General features: G+C 35.6%; 2 protein-coding genes across 2 annotated transcripts; both read right to left on the bottom strand.

Moving 5' to 3' along the window:
* Window positions 1–4,351: 4,351 nt before the first annotated feature.
* On the bottom strand, window positions 4,352–12,812 carry LOC140168651 (uncharacterized). The gene is made up of 6 exons (XM_072192062.1): window positions 12,024–12,812; window positions 9,831–9,872; window positions 8,042–8,527; window positions 7,013–7,057; window positions 6,261–6,305; window positions 4,352–4,854 (listed from the first exon to the last, which is right to left on the bottom strand). Exons 1-6 carry the CDS (start codon window positions 12,079–12,081, stop codon window positions 4,787–4,789), a joined length of 744 nt encoding a protein of 247 aa, XP_072048163.1. The 5' UTR covers window positions 12,082–12,812; the 3' UTR covers window positions 4,352–4,786.
* Window positions 12,813–14,407: 1,595 nt separating this feature from the next.
* On the bottom strand, window positions 14,408–22,446 carry LOC140167841 (uncharacterized). Its single transcript, XM_072191132.1, has 4 exons — window positions 22,056–22,446; window positions 20,628–20,669; window positions 14,869–15,098; window positions 14,408–14,416 (listed from the first exon to the last, which is right to left on the bottom strand). Exons 1-4 carry the CDS (start codon window positions 22,117–22,119, stop codon window positions 14,408–14,410), a joined length of 345 nt encoding a protein of 114 aa, XP_072047233.1. The 5' UTR covers window positions 22,120–22,446.
* Between the last annotated feature and the right edge of the window lie 458 nt (window positions 22,447–22,904).

Below are 22,904 nucleotides of genomic sequence, written 5' to 3'. Positions count from 1 at the left end.
AACACTACGAACCTGGGCCTTGTAAACTGTGGCTCTCCTTTAACATCAAGCTTGTTTGCTACCCTCCTTAGTGCTCCAAGCTTCTGTCCAGCTCTGGCAGCAGTGTTGGAAATGTGCTTAGCCCAGGTGAGTTTCTTATCAATAATAACACCCAGGATTTCCAGCTCATCCATCTCTGCCAGTTTGTTGTTTCCAAAATAAAGGGCTAGTCTAGTTGGATTCCTCTTGAGATAGTCAGGGCTTTACACTTGGAGGGCTCGAAGGTGACTTTCCACTTGTCTGCCCAGATCCTCATTCTCTCCAGGTCCCGGTTGAGGCTCGCTGTTGCAGCTATGCTGTCATCACTTGATCTGATATCGCAGAATAGGGTGGAATCATCTGCATACAGATACAGTGTGTTCTCGCATTCATCTCCCAGATCGTCAATAAAGACAGTGAATAGCAGCGGGCCCAGGATTGAGCCTTGTGGTACAGAGGCATTGATGTACGTACTGTTTGAGGATTGGCCAGATAGAACCACTTTGATGGACCGGTTGGATAGGTAGCTCTCAATCCAGGTCAGAAGCTTGCCAGAAACTCCTTTGCCTTTCAGCTTAGAGCAAAGTCCTTTGTGCCATACCTTGTCAAATGCTCCTTTGATGTCCAGGGCAATTAGACGCACTTCATGACCTCTGTCTAGAGAGTTGGACCATTGCTGAGAGAGGATGGTTAAGATGTCAGCTGTGCTGTGATGGGGTCTAAAAGCCAAACTGTCTGTCTGAGATGAGATGGTGCTGCAACAGGTACTTCTGAAGCTGCTTCTGTACCACTGCCTCCATAACCTTGCTGATGTTGCTAAGAAGAGAGATGGGCCGGTACATGGATGGATTAGACTTTGAGTCCCTCTTATGGACCGGGATGACTGAAGCACACTTCCACTGGCTGGGAAACACTCCATTTACGAAGCACAGCTCAAATAGGCGGCTGAGAGGTCTTGCTAATTCAGCACTGCACTCTTTCAGGATTCTATTGGGGATCTCATCAGGTCCATTAGCTTTATCAGGTTCTAATTTTTGCAAGAGCCTCCTGATGTCCTTGGCCTTGAAAACTATGGAGTCCTTAGAATTTGGTGGTATCCCCTTTACTTCTGGAGCAGGTTCTTCTGCATTCTCAAGTTGGCATTTCTTAGCAAAAGTCTGTCCTAGTATTTCAGCCTTCTCCTTTGCGGTAGTGTAGACCTGATTTTGATCTTTTATTACAGGTATGTCTGCCCTAGCTTTTCTTCCAGACAGAGTGTTAACCGTGTTCCACCACTTTTTGCTGCTCAGGCTTCCATCTGAAAGTTTTTCCCTCAGCTTGTTGTTGTACTTCCTTCTGCCTGAAGTTTAATTACGCTTGTGTGTAGAATTTGACCAACTTCATTGATACAGGCTGTATCAAAAAGATTTGTACCCACCACTTTTAACATTACTTGAAAAGCCTGCTTCCCTTAAAGTGACATTGAATCCTCTTTTATAACAATTAATTACTTTTAGTTATAAATCAAAATTAAATGAACCTTATGCTGTATTTTGATACGGCAGTCTTGTTAATAATGAGTCTGTTTAATCTCAACAGACAACTAAATAAAAAATGGAGGACCAAAAATGTAACGCCTGTCGCTATATGGTCCGATTAAAGTTGCTGTTCCTCTTCAATTTGATACATTCCTTATTTCTACTATTTTCTGAGCAGGATCTTAAACAAAAGTGAAAAGAATATGTTTATTGTTCCTGAAAGAAAGAAGGAAGGAAAGAAAAGATGTGTACCCACCACTTTTAACATTACTTGAAAAGCCTGCTTCCCTTAAAGTGACATTGAATCCTCTTAAATTGACAGCAATTTATAGAAAGAAAGAAAGAAAGAAAGAAAGAAAGAAAGAAAGAAAGAAAGAAAGAAAGAAAGAAAGAAAGAAAGAAAGAAAGAAAGAAAGAAAGAAAGAAAGAAAGAAAGAAAGAAAGAAAGAAAGAAAGAAAGAAAGAAAGAAAGAAAGAAAGAAAGAAAGAAAGAAAGAAAGAAAGAAAGAAAGAAAGAAAGAAAGAAAGAAAAAAAAGAAAGAAAGAAAACCTGAGTCTGAAAGTTTCTGTAAGTTCTATGGTTATGTTATAGGTGACTCTTTTCAAATCCAGGAAGTAAGTAAGGATTTTGTTTTGCAAGAACTTCTGAAGCTCGATGTAAACAAAAGCACTGGCCTTGACAGCATTCCTGCTCGCTTTTTGAAGGATGCAGAGGACGCTATTAAGAGTCCATTAACTCACATTATTAACCTGTCAATCAGAAATGAAGTTTTTCCAACTGACATGAAATCAGCCAATTTTGTCTGTCCAATCAAAAATCTTGGAGAGGGCAGTTTTTAAACAGTTGATTGAATACCTAATTGAAAAAAATCTTTTGTATAAATTCCAATCTAGGTTCCGGGGGAGTTATTCCACTGATACATGTTTAATATATCTCCAAGACTACATGAGAGATCAAATGGGCGAGGGAAAAGCACTTGGGGTAAAATCCACTGCCTGGTTTGATTCTTATTTGTCTCAGAGATCCCAAGTTGTTAATGTAAACGGTGTTTAGTCATCCCCCAAGAAGCTCACTTGTGGGGTTCCTCAGGGCAGTATTTTGGGCCCTCTCCTTTTTTTATGTTAACGACATGCCCATGGCTGTTGAATGTATTATGCTTCAATATGCTGATGACAGCGCCCTAATGGTTTCTGACACTTGCCCTGAAAAGATTGCCAAACTCCTCAGTAAAAAGAAAGAAAGAAAGAAAGAAAGAAAGAAAGAAAGAAAGAAAGAAAGAAAGAAAGAAAGAAAGAAAGAAAGAAAGAAAGAAAGAAAGAAAGAAAGAAAAAAAAAAAGAAAGAAAGAAAGAAAGAAAGAAAGAAAGAAAGAAAGAAAGAAAGAAAGAAAGAAAGAAAGAAAGAAAGAAAGAAAGAAAGAAAGAAAGAAAGAAAGAAAAAAGAAAGAAAGAAAGAAAGAAAGAAAGAAAGAAAGAAAGAAAGAAAGAAAGAAAGAAAGAAAGAAAGAAAGAAAGAAAGAAAGAAAGAAAAAAAAAAAGAAAAAAAGAAATAAATAAAAAAATTAAAGAAATAAAAGTTATTTGATAAATATATGTATAAAAAAAAGTAAATAAATAAAAAATAAATAAATAAATAAATAAATAAATAAATAAATAAATAAATAAATAAATAAATAAATAAATAAATAAATAAATAAATAAATAAATAAATAAATATCATAAGATTTGCCTATATCTCCTTGCATCTACTGTTTAATGAAGAAGTCGTTCTCCAAACATTTGCACCATTCAACCTCCCGTCTCTGGCTGGGTCCCAAGATTGCGCTGACGTATGTATCACCATTTCATGATGCGTATCACCATCGTTCATTTCAAGTTTACCATAGCAAGCTAAAATATTGAAATCAAAACATAATCACTGTGTGTTTTAAAATATTATATTGAGAAAGACTTCGTTTCGATTATTCCTGGTTTGATCATGCAAGGAAAAAAAGTACGTTCGGAAGAAAGGTTAAACAGAACGTTCAATTAAAAGAAAGAAAGAAAATGAATAATAACGATTCTGGTACTGGTATGCTGATGAATCATCTTTTCCTTTATTGATGCTGGTGAGGATGTCTTTATATTGAGTGAAAGCAAAGTTAGCTAGTTGTTTTCTTCTTGCAATGTCGCGAATGTCGTCTTCAGTGTTTAACAGTGCTCCTAATTAAGTAATGTAATGTAAAGTATAATAGATTAGCATGTCAAGATCCATGATTACCTGCGACATAACAAAACCAAAACTGAACGACGACAGACATAAATGTTTTAGATACAGAACAGGAAGATATCCGGTGATAGATAAATGAATTATAATAATGTATCAAGGAACTCATGTCATCTAAATTGAATTTGGGGAAGAATACCCATTTGTAGTTGACAGATGTTTGCAACAACAAAAAACAGAATACAAACAAAATCCAAAACAAATAAAATGTCATCCTGCAAACCTTGGTCAATCCTACATCGTAATACAGTGCAATGCGGAGAGCATGGTGTCATGTACGCAGCATGAATCGCGGGTTTGCTTGCAACAGTGCTCGCGTTTCATTATCGCGTTTTATAATTATGAATAAATTGGTTAAATTAATTTCGCTATATTTTGTGCACCTGAAACGAAAGATATTCTTTGAACATGCGCATATAGTGGAATGTAAATAAATCATGTATTATAAATATTGAATCAATCATACATATGTATACACATACGACAGGAAAATTGTAAGTCTATATAATTCCACATTGAAAAGAATAAACATATCAAAAAAGTAACTACCCTCTTAATGAATGACCATTATTCTAAAACGGGACATCGTACTAAGCGGAACAATTTGAGACCAATTTGACCAAAATCGGAGCATTTGTATTACCCCCTTGGACAATGATGGAGACCAAAGTTTGACATTAATTGACCTTTATGCCTATAACTCAAGAACTGTACATCGGAGATAGATCAAACTATACTTATTTTCTTAATGAGAGGAATAGACTGTTTTATCCATATTCGCCCAATTTAGAAATTTGAGCCCAGCATTATAGCCGCTATTTTGGATATATGCAAATTACAATTCCCGTTTGTAATTTTTGGTCATTTTTGTATAATTGTTGTTCATGAGGATGTTTAGAGTCACTAGCAAGCAAAAACAATGGTGTTCCAATTTTTTGTAAGTGTCCTGAGCTCGATTCCAAGCTCTGAGTTTGAAATGTTTATCTTTAGACACCGTGTATTTTACCTTCAGGAGTAGGGAAGACAGCTGGCGATGTGGTTCCGACACTTCTATCTGAAGCATGAAGATGAGAATGAATATTGACGGATTAGTAAACTTATAGTAAAATGATGTTAGTGGTATAAACGTAAATCTGTGTCTTGCTCATGAGAAAAATAACAATATTCCTATCAATATCTGCACAATCTTGCAATAGGTTTAAATCATGTCGCTCAATAATATAGGTTATGCTAACCATCATCATCATCGTCGTCGTCGTCGTCATCATCATTATCATCGGCATCATATCATGGGAAGCACGGTGGCCCAATGGTTAGGGCGCGAGCTTCATGATCGGAAGGTTGCGGGTTCGAGCCCCACCACGGCCAGTGTGTTGCATCCTTGAGCAAGATAGCTTAATTCCCAATTGCTTCACTCCACCCAGGTGTAAAATGGGGAGCTGCTGGGGGTAACCACAATCTAAGTCGCTGAAAGTACCTGCGCATCAGTTGCGGACTTGGTGAAGCGGAAATGATTCTGATATATCCTAATGGCAGCGGAATAATTGTTGAAGTGTGCTGATAATTAGGCCATGCCTAGCTGAAGCGCACGTTAAATCAAACAACATTTATATCATCATCATCATCTTTCGTCGTCGTCGTGGCCCACATTATGCATATAAAAATAAAATGTTCCAGTGTTAGCAAATTACCAACTATGAGTCCTGAAGCTACTTTATTTGCTGAGAAACGATCGGCCCTTTGGTTTAACATTTGGAGCCATGGGGCCGGCCATTGACCTATGGGGGCTTGCGTTCACGGGTTAAGGTATAATTGTCAAGTGCTATCAGTATACCAACTCAGAGCTCATAGAGCTTTATTTGCTGAGAAACAGCCGGCCCTTTGTTTTAACATTTTGGGTCATAGTACCCATAATATTCAAAATATGGGATTCATGCACCCGTGCCAATGTATTCTTTTCACAGGCTATCAGTGGATCAAACCAGAGTCCTAGAGCTGCTTGAGAAATGGCCGGCCTTTTGTTTTAGTGTTTGGGGGCACCTTTGACCTGTGTTGTATACTTAGCCTTGGGTATTTCGGTTCTACTTTTCATATTTAAGCATAATCACGAACTTTAAGGTTTGGTTGTAGGGTTTTGGGTTAGGTTAGGGTTTAGGCTTAGGATTTAGGTTTAGGGTTAGGTTAAGGGTTAGGGTCAGGGTTAGGGATATAAATAAATTGTGATGCTTACATGAAATTAAAACCGGTATTTCCTACCTGTTAAACAGAAATCATTAAAACATTTTTACATTGTTCTTTTTACATTGCTGGTCACAAATTCGCATTCTGCATGCCCATTACCCAAAACGGGTTATCTTATTACGTGTAGAAAATCTTGAGCGCAAAAATGACGTATTCAAAGTTTATTGTAACAGCCAAAGACCCTCAATCTTGTTGTAGTCATGTTACTTTCAGGCTTACCTTCGGGAGAAGTGAAAAGATGTGGTGATGTTGTAAGGACATTATCTGAAGTAAGAAAATGACAATCAGCTAAGACTAATTGTTCAAATATCACCAGTCATATCAATAAAATGTGGATAACATCATTGTAAAAAACGAAAACCACAAAACCTTTCCAGAGGGAGAGCGAGTTACGAAAATGGAAACGTAGCCGTGGTCACCCTGGTGGTGATGTTGGGATAATAATAATAATAATAATAATAATAATAATAATAATAATAATAATAATAATAATAATAATAATAATAATAATAATAATAATAATAATAATAATAATAATAATAATAATAATAATAATAATAATAATAATAATAATAATAATATAATAATAATAATAATAATAATAATAATAATAATAATAATAATAATAATAATAATAATAATAATAATGTTATTCTTCCGAAAGTAGTACTCGAGGACATTTCCATATTATATCATAATGTCCTAACTATAAGATGCTAATCGAAATTACACCTTTGAGTTTGCACGCTGTAAATTATTATTAACACCAAATTCTATAAGTTGATATCCGAGTTTTAAAACGGTATAAGTGATGCCATGAGCTTTACGAAATACCTAACCCTTGAGTAATGTATAATGATAAGCATGCAAACGAATGAAGAAGGCAATTATTTCAAGGTTGGTTTCAGAATATTTTGACAAGTGTCACTTTACAATATGTATCTTTGCACACCCTGTACTTTCAAACATACCTTCAGGAGAGGTGAATAGAACTGGTGATGTTGTTCCGATATTATCTGACGAAAAAACATGATAAACATGTCAAATTAGTTAAATTAATAGTCACCTTCTGTGAAAATATGAAGTGAATCGCGACTGCCGTTTAATTTTTATAAGTCCTTTTGCTGCGATACACAATTTCGTTATTTGTCCACGAGATACCATGTATTTTGAATAAGAGCACACAATGCACGGTAAAGGTATTGGCCCTAAAACTGACATCAACTTAAAAAGGTTGATTTTTGCGTTATTTCAATTTCTTTTTTTCTGTTCAAACAAACTTTCTAACATTAATTTAAGTCCTTTATACCTCACTCGACTCCAACTCCAGTTTTTTAATCCCAATATGTCCAACTTACTGGATATTTTGTAATTCACTCCACTTCAATTTACGCGCATTTTATTTTGACATTTGAAAAAACCCGCCTTCAAATTTGTATGTTTTTGATTGAGAATAAACATCTTTAAAGTAAAGGTAAAATGAAAATAACAACAAATAATGTTTCTTTTCCTTATAAAAGACCAAGGGCAATAACACTGTGGGTGCTCCATTTAATTTCAATGCCAATGAGGTTAAGAAAATGGCAGTTGTTCCAAATCTACCTTACACAGAGTGCGCTGACATTCAAATTTTATATGTCTCTTGGAAAAACATTAAAATTGGGTATCGCTATAAAATGTGTCATAAAAACAAAACGGTAAATGCTAATTCCTTTATTTCTTCACACAAGGTTGCTGATGAATATATCATATATAAAATGTTTTCAAACCTAAAAGATTCAACTCGGTTCTTTAATAAAAATGGATTCTTTTCTCTATTGCACTTTTTTGACTCACCCTGTATTATGATGTAATGAATAATGTGACAAATGGTGTACTTTGTTGCATCACCCATTTTGTTGCCAAGAAGCAGAGTATCATTATCATACCATTCAAGTTAACAAGGCAATAATGTTTGAAAATACCTATAAACTAACATCTAAAAGTACAGATACTCATACCTGGTACTACTGTAGCTGAAACGGAAAAGGTAGAATCGGGATATTGACTAGCATCAAATGTGTAATCTACTGTTACATCGGATAAGGCTCCGAGTGTTTTGAAAGAGGACTGACGACTACCACCAGTGTCATGAAATATTCCATACCCACACGTGGAAGTAGGTTGATTGCAATTCACTAAACCTAAAACATCTCCTGCTTCAACTGCAATACGAGATGATTCTGGTACGTCGTATTCATTAGCCATACCAAGTGTCACAGATCCCAGAGGAACATTAGTAACACCGACGACTTTGTACTTGTTTCTGATTGGTCGTAGAACTAATAGTTTGATAGCCTGTGCTAGCGATGGAAAAAACTTCCACGTTGTTAGATGTCCATTACACGATATTACGTCATTTTGAAACAAGATAATTGCATATGCCGAGATTCCGGTACCTTGTTGTGAGTTGCTACGCCTAATGATATCCGGTCCATGAAAACACTCTGTAACATGAGAAATAAAGTTTCATCTTATTTCGAAATTAGTAATAAATTTCAAATCCATAATATAAACTTTGAAAACTAATTTTTAGATTTCCCACATAACTTTTCTTCAAGAATTAAAAATTTAGTCACAGGTTTTTCTGAGGGGTCCTTAAATCGATTCCATTAATCAGAAGCAAGATCTCCATTTTGTTTTATATATTGAAAATAGAAAACGACACCACCTGGTTTTGTCGTCTGTCATAGTTTAGACTGTAGCAATATATAATATAATCAGTCATCGAAATCGTGTAAGGTATTGATCATCAAAATTACTAGACTATGATATTGAATTGTCGCGCGGAGCAGGTCGTATGACCAAATTGTCTATCGCATTACATTGATGCATTTTGTAAAATTATTTCAAGATAGACGTAGGGTTCAAAACCCACGTTATAACTTTTTTTCTGTTTCTGATTCTTTATTGATTTCTTTCTCAATCTTTCTCTCTTTTGTTCTATTTGGTTCTCTTTCTCTTTTTTTTCTCTTTATTCGAGTTTTCGGTCCAATTTTCATTTCTATCTATCGTTTCTTTTAATCATATTGGCTAGCCAACCGTGCCATCCTTTGAATATTTATATAATATTGAATGGCTTTGAGTGTGATACAAGAATATTTTTCTATCGAGTGCAATATTATTCTTGTATCACACGAAAATAAGCCATTCAATATTATTATTATTATTATTTATGTTAGGCTTTTGCTATGCGGTAAAATGAAAATTTAAGCTAACCTAACCACCGGGTTTAACCAATGTGTAGGCCTATGCTTACCTTTTGACCTTCTTGTTTTCTGCTCTTTACTCTCCAAAGACAATTGCGGAATAATTATATATAGGCTTTTTTATAGGCCTAGATCTGGATTATACTTCCTAAGGTTATCATCATCCAGAATTGCCAGTTGCATACCTAAAACGTGCAAGTATCATAAATCGTCATTCAGGCAGTGCACTTATTGCATGTCACTCGGGAAATAACATTAATTAGCACTTATTTTGCACCATTTTTACTGATTTAGCAAAATATGGAACAGTTTTTGAAAAAATACTGTGATGTATTAAACATTCTTCAAAACCCATATCTTAAAAAAGTTCTACTTGGTGATTAAAATTGCAAATAATTTTCGATGGCTGGTAGAGGTATAATTTATATTAAGTTATACATGGGACATGAAAACAAACATGGACACTAATATGCAAATATTTAAGCATTGTTCGCTGTACAGAAGTTGGCCGTACTTTTAGTTTTACTTTAAAAAGTAATACCTATTCTAGTTGTCGTAGGTTCCCATGTGGTTGGATCTTGTGCTGAAAATGAATCCAAACAAATAAATGAGTGTTAAGTGGATAATTAAAAGCACATTTTGGTTATAATGATATACGATATGGCCATTACAATTATGCTGAGTATATTGGCATGACATTATAGTGTGGGTAAAAATACACAATTTGGTGGTTGTTTGACCTTCATACCACATTTCCTTCCGGAGATATCGTATATTTCCCGTTTCGGAAATATTAGAGAATTTCCAGAAATCTGAACTTAAAATGAGTTTTGTTTTAATGTATTGATGTATAATAGTAGCCTTGAATATTCTTTAACTGTTTAAACCAAAAGGAACTGTTTGGAGTCACTATGTTTGAAAAAATCATTTTAATTATCAAAAGTTGTAGCTTCGGAATTATTAAAAAAATGGCATTTTGCCAAATTAAATTAAAAATGTATAATTAAAAAAGTAAATGAGATATTTCAATTTTTCTTTTTGATTTTGAAAGCATTAGTCAAGTTACAAAAAGTAGTGCAAAAAATGGGCTCAAATTTGATTGCAAAGGTGGTTTCTAGAAAAGGGGTAAATTTATTTAGTTGCAAAAGGCCTTACATCCCCAAAAGGCTCGATATAAAAGAAATAATAAAATAAACAGGGAGGCTTGAAAATTAAACCAAATCTATTCATTTAGTTTCTGTTCATCAACACCTTATCCAAAACCAAAATGAATCAAATCGAACAAGTAATAATTGCACAATTAAAAACAAAACTGTTTTTCTCAAAAAGTCAAAAATGGCTGTAAGAGCTTTTGCAACTAAGCTCCCAGCAAACACAAAACGTTTTTGACATCATTCGTAAAGGTTATAAAAGGTTGCCAGAAAATGTTTAAATGTCGGGTTATATAAAGGGTATAAAACGTTTTCATAGCATTCAAAAACATTTTTTATGACCTACAGCAAATATTCTAACATAATGTTATTTCAGTATTTGGCAAAAAATATTCGCAACAAAATATTTTACAATAACACTTTGAAAACATTAAAAAAGTATCATTGTAGTTTGTTTTTATATAAAACGTTTTAAAATGTTTTAATTTTAATGTTATTAAAACATTTTTACCTAAACCAAAACCCAAAATATAACCTGTTTAAAACGTTTTAAAAATGTTTTTGGATTTGCTGGGCTCTTCTTATAAAGACAACAATCATGGTTTTCATTGGATTTGTCTTGTTTAACTAGTTGTCAAATGTTGACGTGGTAATAACGAAAAAGCCACTGATTTACGTAGCACAATTACATAAATGATGAAGTTAGTGTTCTCGAATGCACACGTTTGATCATTTTGAACCTGCTTCTTTCGCGGAAGTCGAACATAATGCGTAACCCTCGAAACAAGGCGTGCATGCTCGATCCAATACCGACATGTTTTCTGAAGCCAAACCGGTTTTTTCCTACCATTACACGTATAGTAATGCTTTCATGCATAATGGTTATTTTCCTAAAGATCTGAAGAACACTTTTACATGTTAATAAGCTCCCCCTTAAATGTTAACCAAGGTTATCGAAAGCTTTGCCGTATTAATATAAAAGGACTATTATGCTTCAATGAACCTTTGCAGTTACTCTATTGACATAAACCGCCTTATTGAAAGTAAGTTAAGAATCACTTCTTACAAGAACTTGATAAATGGTACCGATTAAGAAGGTCTCTTGATGAAGATTGCTGCCATCATGTTTTTCTCATTTTGCCCATGGTAACTAGCTGCTTGCTGGCATTAATGAAGCTATAATTGATCCAACTCCAGGGCATTCAGAACAAGGGAGGGAGCACATTGCTGTTTAATCCAAAAAAGTAATCCAAAACCATGCACATTTCTGCTCATTTTAATATTTAATACATGTCTATAACCTTTTTTATGAACTGAAACAGGTGATAGGAAATTTAAGGTCAGTCAACCATATTTCTTTTTGGTGGTGTGAGCTCTGAAGAAATTCCCTATGTTCAGCAACAAATTGCTAAGAACAGAAATTGTCTCAATTCAAATTGCACATTTAGGGTTCATTTCAAGAGATAAACTTATACTGCATGATACATGTCATCTCATTAACCAACAAAAAAATATTGGCAACGGTTACGCTGCATTTAATACTAAATTAACTTTTAAGTACTGTTAAACATTAATTAACTTACAGCGTACAGCTACGGCAGTAATCACCAACACATGCAGCAAACATTGAATCATCATCATTATTTTTACTTAGCAATGTCTACTTTTGTCGGTAAAGGCTAAGAGCAACTCTTAAGATTTTGCAAATGATATACATACGGTGCTGATCTTTACACACCGTATACCGTTTTATGACAAGTAAGTTCCGTCTTTGGTTTTAGTATGTACTAGTATACATAGCCAAATACACTTAGTCATAACATAGCATGGGTCATTGATTTCATTCACCATCTCTAACTTGACATTCAATGATACCAAGGTCAAACCAACATACACTTTTCAAGTTCAGTCTCAATAGTTCAAGTGAATTATATTATCACACTCTATTTAAATAATCACTTTACCTGCTGAATTCACACCATTTCCTTGTAAACAAATTGATAAGCAAATAACCCCTTCATTGTCACTTTAAACTGTTATATAATTTCCAGTTTACTTAAAAGTTGTGTAATATTTTACATTATTTACGAGATTTTACATAATTGTAGTGTCGCTGTGTCTGTCGGACGTTTTACCGGTGTTTTAACGTATCGAGAGACGTAGCGACTAATAAGCCCAATCGCCATTCTAACTTCCGGTTTTTGAGAGCAGTTTTAGGACACTTTGACCTCTGACATATCGGGAAAATTTACGTAATTATTATTAATTTTCTTATTATTGTCACAATTGTGATCATTAAAAATACCAAATAATTAATTTATAAAACACTAATATTTTTTATATTTGTTTTAAATATTGTAAAACATTTTAGATTATATTTTGTACGTACAAAAACCCAATATTCCTGAATTTCCTGAAAGGTCAAAGGACAAAGTGTCCTAAAACTGCAAAAACTGTCCTACAATGCATTGCAAACTTCCAATGCCGATTGGGCTTATTAGCCACAGTTTCTATCTCAATGATATTGTGAATGCTTCCCTACCATCAGTCCTGTACAATGATTTTATATAGTCGATAATATATTTTCGAGTAGAGCTCATGGAGGCAGCCATTAGCAAACCACCCATTGTCAGATGGCTGGATGATTTTCAGCTGCACACACAAATGAAAAGGAGAATTTTGAAAATGAATCATGACTTTTTGATAAACCGCTTACGGCAAAAATTCTGAGCACTGGGTGATTCTAAATTTCACATACAATGCACACAACAATATTTGTAAAATCTTTGTCGAGAGATTTAAAATGTTATCGAGAGAATTTTCTGTAATATTGTTTTAAATTAGCACAAAATACAATGTTCTAAGCAGAAAAATGGCCACAGTTCCTATCTTGCCATTGAAAACTACAGGAAGACCACCCGCAGAGCTTCAAGCCACATGCCAGACAACCTGGCGCCAACTGCAAATGGCTGCGCCCATGTGAGGTAAGTCGATAATATATTTTCGACTTTATAAAATCATTGTACAGGACTGACCATAAAGGCAAAAATATAGTCAGACGTTTATGCGGTCGTTTCTCGTTGCATCAGACGTGGCATTTTTCGTTCTCCGCAGCGATTATTAATTCCAACCCTTGATTCTTTCCGCTCAAATTATCACATTTGTTCGGGGCTTTGTTTGATTATTTGGACGTTTTCTGCAGCGGAAAACGAGACGGTAAGTTTTAGCTGCTACGAAAGATGAACTGCTATGTCTGTCGCAACAGGAAACCGACTTTTTACCGTTGCGACAGACGTATTGGTTTATTTCCAGCTCGAGTCTTCCGCAGGAGGTAAAATGTCCGCAGCGTCCCACCAACATAAGAATCTGCGCGGGGACCATCTGTATGAAATGACTTTTAAGTTCTGTCTCAGAGCTGAAAGTTACAAATAAAGACACCCAAACACTTTTTGTCGGTTGCTATTTTCAAATTAGTTACCTTGGTGTTCAATTACTAAGTGTCATTTCTATAGCAAGTTTTAATAGCTTATGTCACTTAGACTAACGCCCTCAGTCAAAAAACAGCATCACATAATACACATGCGCAGTTTGTAGACGACGTATTTATTTTGTGAAGAATGGAGGAAAGTACAGGGTAGGAGACTTCAACATCTTCAAAGGCATCACTTCAGTCTGTTGTCTTCTTTTCCATGGTTTGAATCAAAATAAATTTCAGTGGCGAAAAGAGTGTTAAAGTTATTTCAATTACTACCTATTAGTCTACTAGTATTACACTGCATGTACGATATTATTTGTCATAAAAGCTAAGATCTGGCGGCTTATTTATATGCCCTGGACCAAAACAAGTATATTTAAAGCACTGTACTTTGAATATGCTTTCTAAACAACATTCCAATGTGCGACATTTGGAACGACGATAAAGTACCTCTAAAGTACACATAAAGCACAATGACCCGAAAAGTACATTTTAAGCATACTGAAAAAAGCACATAAAGTATTGTACTTTATACCAAACAAGCATATTAAAAGTACTGTGCTTTAATTATACTTTATAACCAAAACAAGTATAATCTAAAGCACTGTACTTTAAATATGCTTTCTAAACAACATTCCAATGTGCGACATTTGGAACGACGATAAAGTACCTTTAAGTACAAATAAAGCACAATGACCAGAAAGGTACATTTAAAGCATACTGAAAAAAATCATATTTAAAGTACTGCACTGTAATTGTACTTTATACCAAACAAGTATATTTAAAGTCATGTGCTTTAATACTTTATACCAAAACAAGTATAACGGTATTTAAAGTACTGTACTTTAATTATAGACAACACACCTCTACCGAGGCATGTGCCTTTCATGTTAAAAAAACACACACAAACAAACAAACAAACAAACAAACTTACATTTGTGGGTCACACATACATATACCAATTTCAGTGTCCCCCATCTCCCTGAAACGTGATAAATATTGACGCTGATATGCTCCAAAAATGACGTTCCTTTGACAAACTCGCAATTAAGTGACACTGAGTTCTCAGAACTTGTAATAAAACCAAGACTAAGGTCATCCCGATCTGTTCTCAACCAACTTGTTTCTGGCAGCCGCAATGTGATAAGACCTCCAGTGCTTCCAAATGCATATGTGGCACTCACTAGTATGGAAAGACACAAGAGTTTAAGTGTTTATATGTATATTTTGCAGACAAAGCAATATTCAAATAACATAAAACATATGTCATCAATTGTTTAATAATGTGGATCAAAATAACACAGAACAATTCTGAAATAGGCTAACATAATTTTAAGTAAGGGCTCTCATCAATAGGGCAGCAGAACTGGTGCAAAAAGTCGATTCCTGAAGGGATCTGGAATGAGCGTTTTGAGCGTTTCGACAGTGTTTTTTGTAGGACATGAGAGAGCACATCAGACATATCGAATTGCATTCTGAATACAAAGAATGTCTTTCTGATATAAAATAATTTTCATTTTTTGAAATTCACGATATAATACAAATTTTATGACAAATTATTAAAATTTGATATTTTTTAAATTTTGGATATAATTATAACTGTCCTCGAAGTAAATTTTATAAATCTAATGATATATTCTTAAAGTGTATGTGTAAGACCTAATTTTTTTTTTGGTGTTTTGGGGGAAAAATCCATATCTTCAATACGAAAGGTCAAAATTTTTAATTGATCGTCGGCTTTTCATCCCACCTACATACACTTTAAGTATAAATCATCAGATTGATAAAGTTTACTTCGAGTAATGTTAAAGATCAAAAATATCAATTTTTAATCATTTGCCATAAAATGTGTATTACATTACGAATTTCAAAAAATCAAAATTATTTGATATCAGAAGGACATTCTTCGTATTCAGAATGCAATTTGATATGTCTGATGTGCTCTAATGTCCCACAATAAACACTATCCAAACGTTCATACCCCATCCCTTAACAAAAGTAAATAAAGTACATAAGATATAGGATTTTTTGACCTTATGTTATTCTTGTAAATCTGAGGTATAGCCAAAAGTCTTTACATGTATGGTTGCAGAGATATGATTTAATTAACATAACATTTGCATATCTTTATGTACATGATATAGATTCATTCAACAGGGCATAACAGGAATGTAAATGCCTACATTCATTTGGTGTACTTTAAATTTTAATTTGTACATAAATAACAAGTCTTTTGAAAACTACAACAATTTACCCTTACGGTACATCTAGTCTAATTATTTTTGAATAAGTTATGCAAATTTTTCAATTTTTAACAACTTGACTGACATTTTAGTTATGTTTACATTAAAATACAAAACAGATATAGGCGTTTTTGATCAAGAAAATATTGTCTATGTTGTTATACCACTCTCACAAAAGTTTCATCAACGGGAACTTTCAAATAAGGATATACGTACAAGCGCGTAGCTCAAGTACTCAACAACGTTAATTCTGAAGTGGTATCAGTATACTCAAGCAGAGCGTTGTAGCTGCTTTATTTAACGAGTAACGCCGGCCCCATGTTTGAGCGTTTGGGCCCTGGGGCCCTTATTATGTTACATATGAGGCTCATAATATATACAAATAGCAATATAATGGTGAGGACCTATTAGTGTATCAATTCTGAGCCATGTAATTTCCATTTTTTAAACATATATCTAGTGCAAAGGTCAAAAAATTATCACAAAAAATTCATAATTATTTACAAATATGTGAAAAATTGAACAGGCAATCTTTGAATACGCACCTTTCAGGAAATCAATTTAGATTCAATCCAATGACTGCTTTTCATAACTGATATAGATGTTTTTTAAAATACTTGAAGAAATTTTTTGAAAAAATGGGTCAAAATAGCATGTTTTGGGGTCTCTGTGTCTAAGTTTTTTTTACAGAAGTGGATCTTATTATATATGGCCCTGGACATGTCGTGTACACTTTTCGCTGGATTCGACCATATGTTTCTGATTTAACTGTGTGATATTGCAATGTGCTATGATGAATTAGGTATTATAATTTCAGTTGGATGCACCATTACAAACCAACGCTCAGTAACAATACTGAGCGTGGCCTTTGTTACCGAAATGAGAACAATAGTCTGCATTTTGTTATCCAGCCATGTTGATGGTACAACTCATATCAAACTTGTCACAGTTATTAATAAGTAAATGAGAAACATGTGGTTTTAGACTTAACACGGTTTGGAAAAAGTTTTTCCATTTTTTAGCTCCCTTTCGGGCAGTCAGAACTCCATATTTGGGAGGGCTCGACAACAATCTTCTCAAAATCGCATTTTAATTATTTTTAAATGACCATAGAGGAAAGTAATTGAAGTTTTTTTACAGCTTCTATGGCGAAAATTGGTCAAACCGATCACACGATGGTGTCCGTTCGAAGTTTGAGCTATCGCGAGTCAGCTGTTGAGCACAATTTGCCATTGAAATTACACGTCCGACTTTTATGAAATTTTGGAAGACTCTCTTCGGAAAAACAGCTCGACAACAGCTTTTACGTAACATTTGTTAATTCAAATTGTAGTATGTTAAAGATAAACATTATAATTCACATGTGAGCCTCTATGGCTTTTATTGGGTGAAGGGTTTTCCCACCAGCGCACTAACTAGTATATTGCCTATACCTACAGTACAGTGAGTGAGCTAGAGGTCAATCATCAATTGGAGCGCCATGTGTGCACTGAATAGGAAAGCGGACAGTAACTGCATAATGTGTGATGTTTCAACTTATGCACATATCAAATGCAACCCCGGCCCCTGGGGACCCGGGGGTAGTCCGGGACTTGACATTATGTGACCCGAGATTTGACTCAAAATGTGTCCCGGGGGGAGCCGGGTGTTGGCCGGGACTGGTATAAGACTTGACGTCGGCCAAAACCCCGGGAAATTGGGCTGGGACTTTACCCGGGGAGGGCCGGGATTATGTCGTAACTTACCCGGGGTTTCCAACCAGTAAATTGGGCCGTGCACATTGCCGTGGTTTGCTAGTAAGGATGCCCACATTTATGGGCCGAGGAATCCTATCAATTGGCCGTACTTGAGCCGTGGATGTATATCAATAATCCACTGAGTCGCCACATTAATGTTACTCTTCATTTAAATCCATTCCAAAAACAAAATCTTGGCTGTTGTTTCCAAATTTTGCAGTAAGCCATGTAGTATCTGTTATTTAACGGGGCTCGAAAGTTAGCATGTTTAACCAGACCACACTGGCTTATTGACATGCACGTGCAAACGAGAGCCTGCAATACGCTTATTTATGCCAATGTATTGGTTATTTTTTTACGAGTTTTAACCACCCGCCGAGAGTAAAGTTTTAAATTATTAGGTCTACAAACAAAAACAAAACAGACCGTGATAATAAAAGAATCCACGATACTTTTGTGACATCTGTGATCGTTTTTGGAGCAGTTATCATTAATCACGAATCGTCAAAGGATGTTTTAAATAATATCCAAAATATTATAACTTGTTCGCCAAAAGTTTGATAGATGGTCATTTGATTTTAAAGAATATTCAAGGTAGGCCTATTTGGATGGGGTATGGGCCTTTACAGAATAGCCTCATTGTAATTAGAAGTTGCATTCAAGTTGGATAGACCTACATGTACGTCCTATACACTGGGAAGTCCATTTGTTCAGATTTATTCAAGATTTGGTAATTTTCTTGACTAGTTCTTGACTTTCCTTAACTATTTTTTTATTTAAATTTTAATGAATAGTTAAGAAAAGTCAAGAAATGGTCAAGAAAATGTCATTATCTGAACTAAATCTTGACAAATGAACTTCCGAGTGATATCAATATGATATTTCTGGTTTATTCCCGGCATTTTCCGACCCGCCATTCATGCCTCGTAATATTTAAAACAAGCATGGATGGCACACAGGGATCCCCCACTTGTCCCGTTCCCCCTGCCACTATAAAGCATGAAAAATACACGAAATGACTAAGTGGGAAAGTCGGGTGATTGAGTCCGACATTGATATAATGCAACGTAAAATTCCTTCGACGGTGCGCTCGTCCGAAAAAGGGTCGCTAGATGTTAATAGACGTTAGTCCGAAAGTGGAAACAGTAGGCCTATAACATCTGACATTTCACTTTTGAATGTGAGACATACTTCAATATAGTTCGAATATGAAAAACACTGATAGTCCGAATCTGAAAAATGTATCTAATTGCCTTCTAACCATGCTAACCAACTTTACGTGTATTCATAATCGGACTTACGCCGTGTAAGCAGCGTTTTTGCTGAACCATGAAATGGTTTCAGCCTACATTATTTGCCTTTCTGAGCTCCATACATACTCAGCAACATTTTGGTCGTAAATGGGCATCCAGTTGGGTGCATTAGTCTCCACTGAAACCCACCCAGTTATGCACCACAATCACTGAAATGTACCCCAAAACTGTGGCAAAATAAAGGGGTAACAAATTTTTTGATTCCATGCCTATGATGTAAACTGTACACGTTGAAGCCCGTGCGTTGATACTCAAACAGTAAAGAGTGCACTACACTAAATCCTTCCGCATTTGGTGTAACCCTTCGTAGTTCCGGTAAAAAATAGCGCCTATGCGAAATATATCGGCGTCCCGAGGGAACCAAATTTGAGTGACTCTTGGTTGTTTTGATAAAAACGATAGAATAGGAGCTCAACATTACAAATCTGTTCAGAAAATGTTCCGAATCGAATGGGCATGGGTAATAGGCCCTCGGAACAATATCATGGCCGGAACTGGCAAGGAAGCGAGAGTGCCGGCTGAAATTCGGGATGGCGCTGTTCAGGAGTTCGTATCTTTCAAGTTTGTCTTAACTTGTCCCAAAAAATTAAATTTAAATACAACTTTAATCTTTATTTAGGACGTTGGTTTGATCAAAATATTAAAAATGTTGTTACATGGGGTAGAAAAACAAACTTACGTTCTTGTATTTTCCCGTGTATTTCAATGGGACGATTATTTAGTAGTGTGCGCCCTAAAGCAAGTAGGCCTACACCTAATAGGAAGGAAAGGAAAGAATTACGCTGCTCTGCGCTATTGACGAGAATCTACGTAGCCTAATTACGTTTATCATTTTAGATGTTTTGCAACAAGGTAAGTAACTGACGTATTTGCAACACACATGTTGGCATATATTTGAAGCGTTTGAATCCACCAGCATGTCCAGAGCTTGGCAGTCCATTGAAGACATCATCCCACGAATTTTGAGCCCGCATGAAAAGATTGCCGCGATATTAAAACCATATTAAGATCCAAGCCTATATCCGGTGCTCAGGGCCGGGAACTTGGGCCGAGGAATACCTGGGGTTTGCATCGGTTTGCATCGGATATTCGCCCCGGGGGGCCGGGGAGTGGCTGAGTTTTGCCCGGGTGGGTCCGGGACTGGCCAGGTGTTTACCCGGGACTTGAACTTTTAAACCCCAAATCCACGGCCCACGACCCGGCCATCCCCGGGTCCCCAGGGGCCGGGGTTGCATTTGATATGTGCATTATACAAACGGACATAAAAACCAACATGGATCACTTGTTCTTCAAATCAGTACACGTGTAGTTTGCGCAAAAGTTGACCGACCAACCGATGCCTGGCGTCAACTTGAAATCAAAATAATTCAGTTTGTACAAATTGATGGCATGGTATTTGTTAAAGACTTAAAAGAAATACCTGTTATAGATGTCGTAGGTTCCGATGTTGTTGGATCTTGTGCTGTAAGTGAAAAAAAAGTATAATTATAATATGGTCATTACCATTATGCTGCTTCTATAAAGAAAATAATCCTGATTTTCATTTCATTTGATTGGTTGAAATGACCTTTGCTTGGATCAACTATTCAACTAGCTGTGAACAGAGTTGTAGTCGAGTCATCGTCATCCGAGTCGGAGTCCGAGTCCTTGGTGTCCGAGTCCGAGTCTCTGCCAATTTCTGATGTCCGAGTCCGAGTCCGAGTCCTCAATGTCCGAGTCCGAGACCGATTTCGTGTCCTTATGTATCAAATTCAAGCCCAAATTGAATAATCCCACCTAGTATTGTTTAGGCTGTGCAATAACTTTGCGGAGCCCGGGGAGGGGTAAATTTAAAACCGGCGTGCCAGAAATTGCTTACAACCACCCCCTCCCCCTCCCCGGTCTGCCAAAAAATATGCCATGTATAATCCTATATCAAGAGCTAGAGGAAGCTCCCTCATAATCATGGCATAGTTTGTTTATTATGAATTTTCTAGAAAACCCTCATGACGGCATTAAGAACGTCGTTTATCAAGACTACAATCTCTATTCATATTCTGCCATAATAAAGGCTATTGCAGCATGTCAGATCTGTATCCAGATGATAGTAATTGTAACTTTTTCCATAAAGTCCCCTCGGCTTGTTTGCGCTTTCCCTTTCTGGCCAAAAATTCTTACCCGACAGTTTTACCCTCCTCCAAACTCGGGATCCCCAAAATTTTGGCATCTGCAAGGGGGGGCGATTTTTTTTCGGCAGGCCGAGAGGGGGTGGCAAGCAATTTTTGGCTGGCCTAAAGGGGTGAGCATTTTTTGGAGAGCAATTTGAAAATTTTACTCGTGGGCGGCTCGTAATTATTGCACAGCCCCTTATTAATACGGTATAATACACATACTACCCAGCAAACACAGAACGTTTTAAAAACATTTTAACAGGTAATATTTTGGATTTTTTGTTTTGGTAAAATCGTTTTAATAACATTAAATAATAGGTCATGTAAATTATTTGTATGAAAATACGCTACAAAATACTTTTAAGATGTTTACAAAATGTTATTGTTAAATATTTTTTGGCAAACATTTGCTGCCAAATATTTTGTTGCTTTTTGTTTTGTTATAATATTTGCAATAAGCTATCAAAAACGTTTTTGAATGTTATGAAAACGTTTTATACAAATACCCTTTATATAACCCGGCATTTGAACGTTTTCTAGCAACCTTTTCTAACCTTTTGCGAATGATGTCGAAAATGTTTTGTGTTTGCTGGGTATAAAGGGCCTAATGTAATTGCAGCCACCAACAAAGGAAACACATTGACAACGGATACTGTATTTGTCAATACAAGCTTTAAGTAATACATAACTTTACTTACAGCTTACAGCTACGGTACATGTAGTAATCACCAACACGTGCAAACAAGATTGAATCCACGTCATTTTGTTAGTCGTTCAGTAATGTCTACTTTTCCAGTGATATATATTCATACTTGTGGTCTGTACGCGTAGCCAGCCTTTTTGATGGCAATGAAGTTCCGTCTTTGGTTTGATTATAAACAGTATACATAGCCAGGAGGGTGAGTGTTCATAAGAGCAATGCCGAAACCTCCGGTCACAGGAAGTGATATACGACCTCCATGACCCCGGCGTATTTATTATTTTACCGTTTTACCCACAATGCTAAACAAGTCACTGAGGTACATAAACATGATTGTTATAATCTATAGATGTACCGTACAACAACTATACTGCACCCAAAGGTGTCCAAGCACTATATCTTAAAGACACTAAAGCTTATATTATTGGAAAATAAAGTAGTCAATAGATGGGGACTTTGTTCTGCGTACTTTCATACCTTATTCGGCATGATGCGATTTTATTCCATTAAGCTATCGTGACGGGAACGAGCGGGTATTCCAGCAAACACAAAACTTTTTCGACATCATTCGCAAAAAGGTTAGAAAAGGTTGCCAAAAAACGTTTAAATGCCGTGTTATATAAAGGTTATATATAGGGTATAAAACGTTTTCATAACATTCAAAAACATTTTATGATAACTTACTGCAAATATTCTAACATAATGTTATTCAAGTTTTGACAAAATATTTGGCCAAGATGTTTGCAAAAACATATTTTACTATAACATTTTTAAAACATTTTACAAATATATTTGTAGTGTCTTTTCATACAAAACGTTTTAAAGCGTTTCATGACCTTTATATAAC

Source organism: Amphiura filiformis, chromosome 13, assembly GCF_039555335.1.
Source record: "Amphiura filiformis chromosome 13, Afil_fr2py, whole genome shotgun sequence".
Lineage (NCBI taxonomy): Eukaryota > Metazoa > Echinodermata > Ophiuroidea > Amphilepidida > Amphiuridae > Amphiura > Amphiura filiformis.
The sequence above is the reverse complement of the archived record's forward strand: the minus strand, read 5'-3'. Positions and strand labels throughout refer to the sequence as shown.

Bases quoted from the DNA above. Each gene is read 5' to 3' on its own strand.
- LOC140168651 (XM_072192062.1), bottom strand. From the start codon at position 12,081: ATGATGATGATTCAATGTTTGCTGCATGTGTTGGTGATTACTGCCGTA. The intron at 7,058-8,041 runs GTATGAGTATCT...TTTTTTCGTCAG, and splicing joins TTCAGCTACAGTAGTACCAG to ATAATATCGGAACAACATCA. The intron at 6,306-7,012 runs GTATGTTTGAAA...TTCTTACTTCAG, and splicing joins TCTATTCACCTCTCCTGAAG to ATAATGTCCTTACAACATCA.
- LOC140167841 (XM_072191132.1), bottom strand. From the start codon at position 22,119: ATGACGTGGATTCAATCTTGTTTGCACGTGTTGGTGATTACTACATGT. The intron at 20,670-22,055 runs GTAAGTAAAGTT...TTTCACTTACAG, and splicing joins ATGTACCGTAGCTGTAAGCT to CACAAGATCCAACAACATCG. The intron at 15,099-20,627 runs GTATTTCTTTTA...TTTCCATACTAG, and splicing joins ACCTACGACATCTATAACAG to TGAGTGCCACATATGCATTT.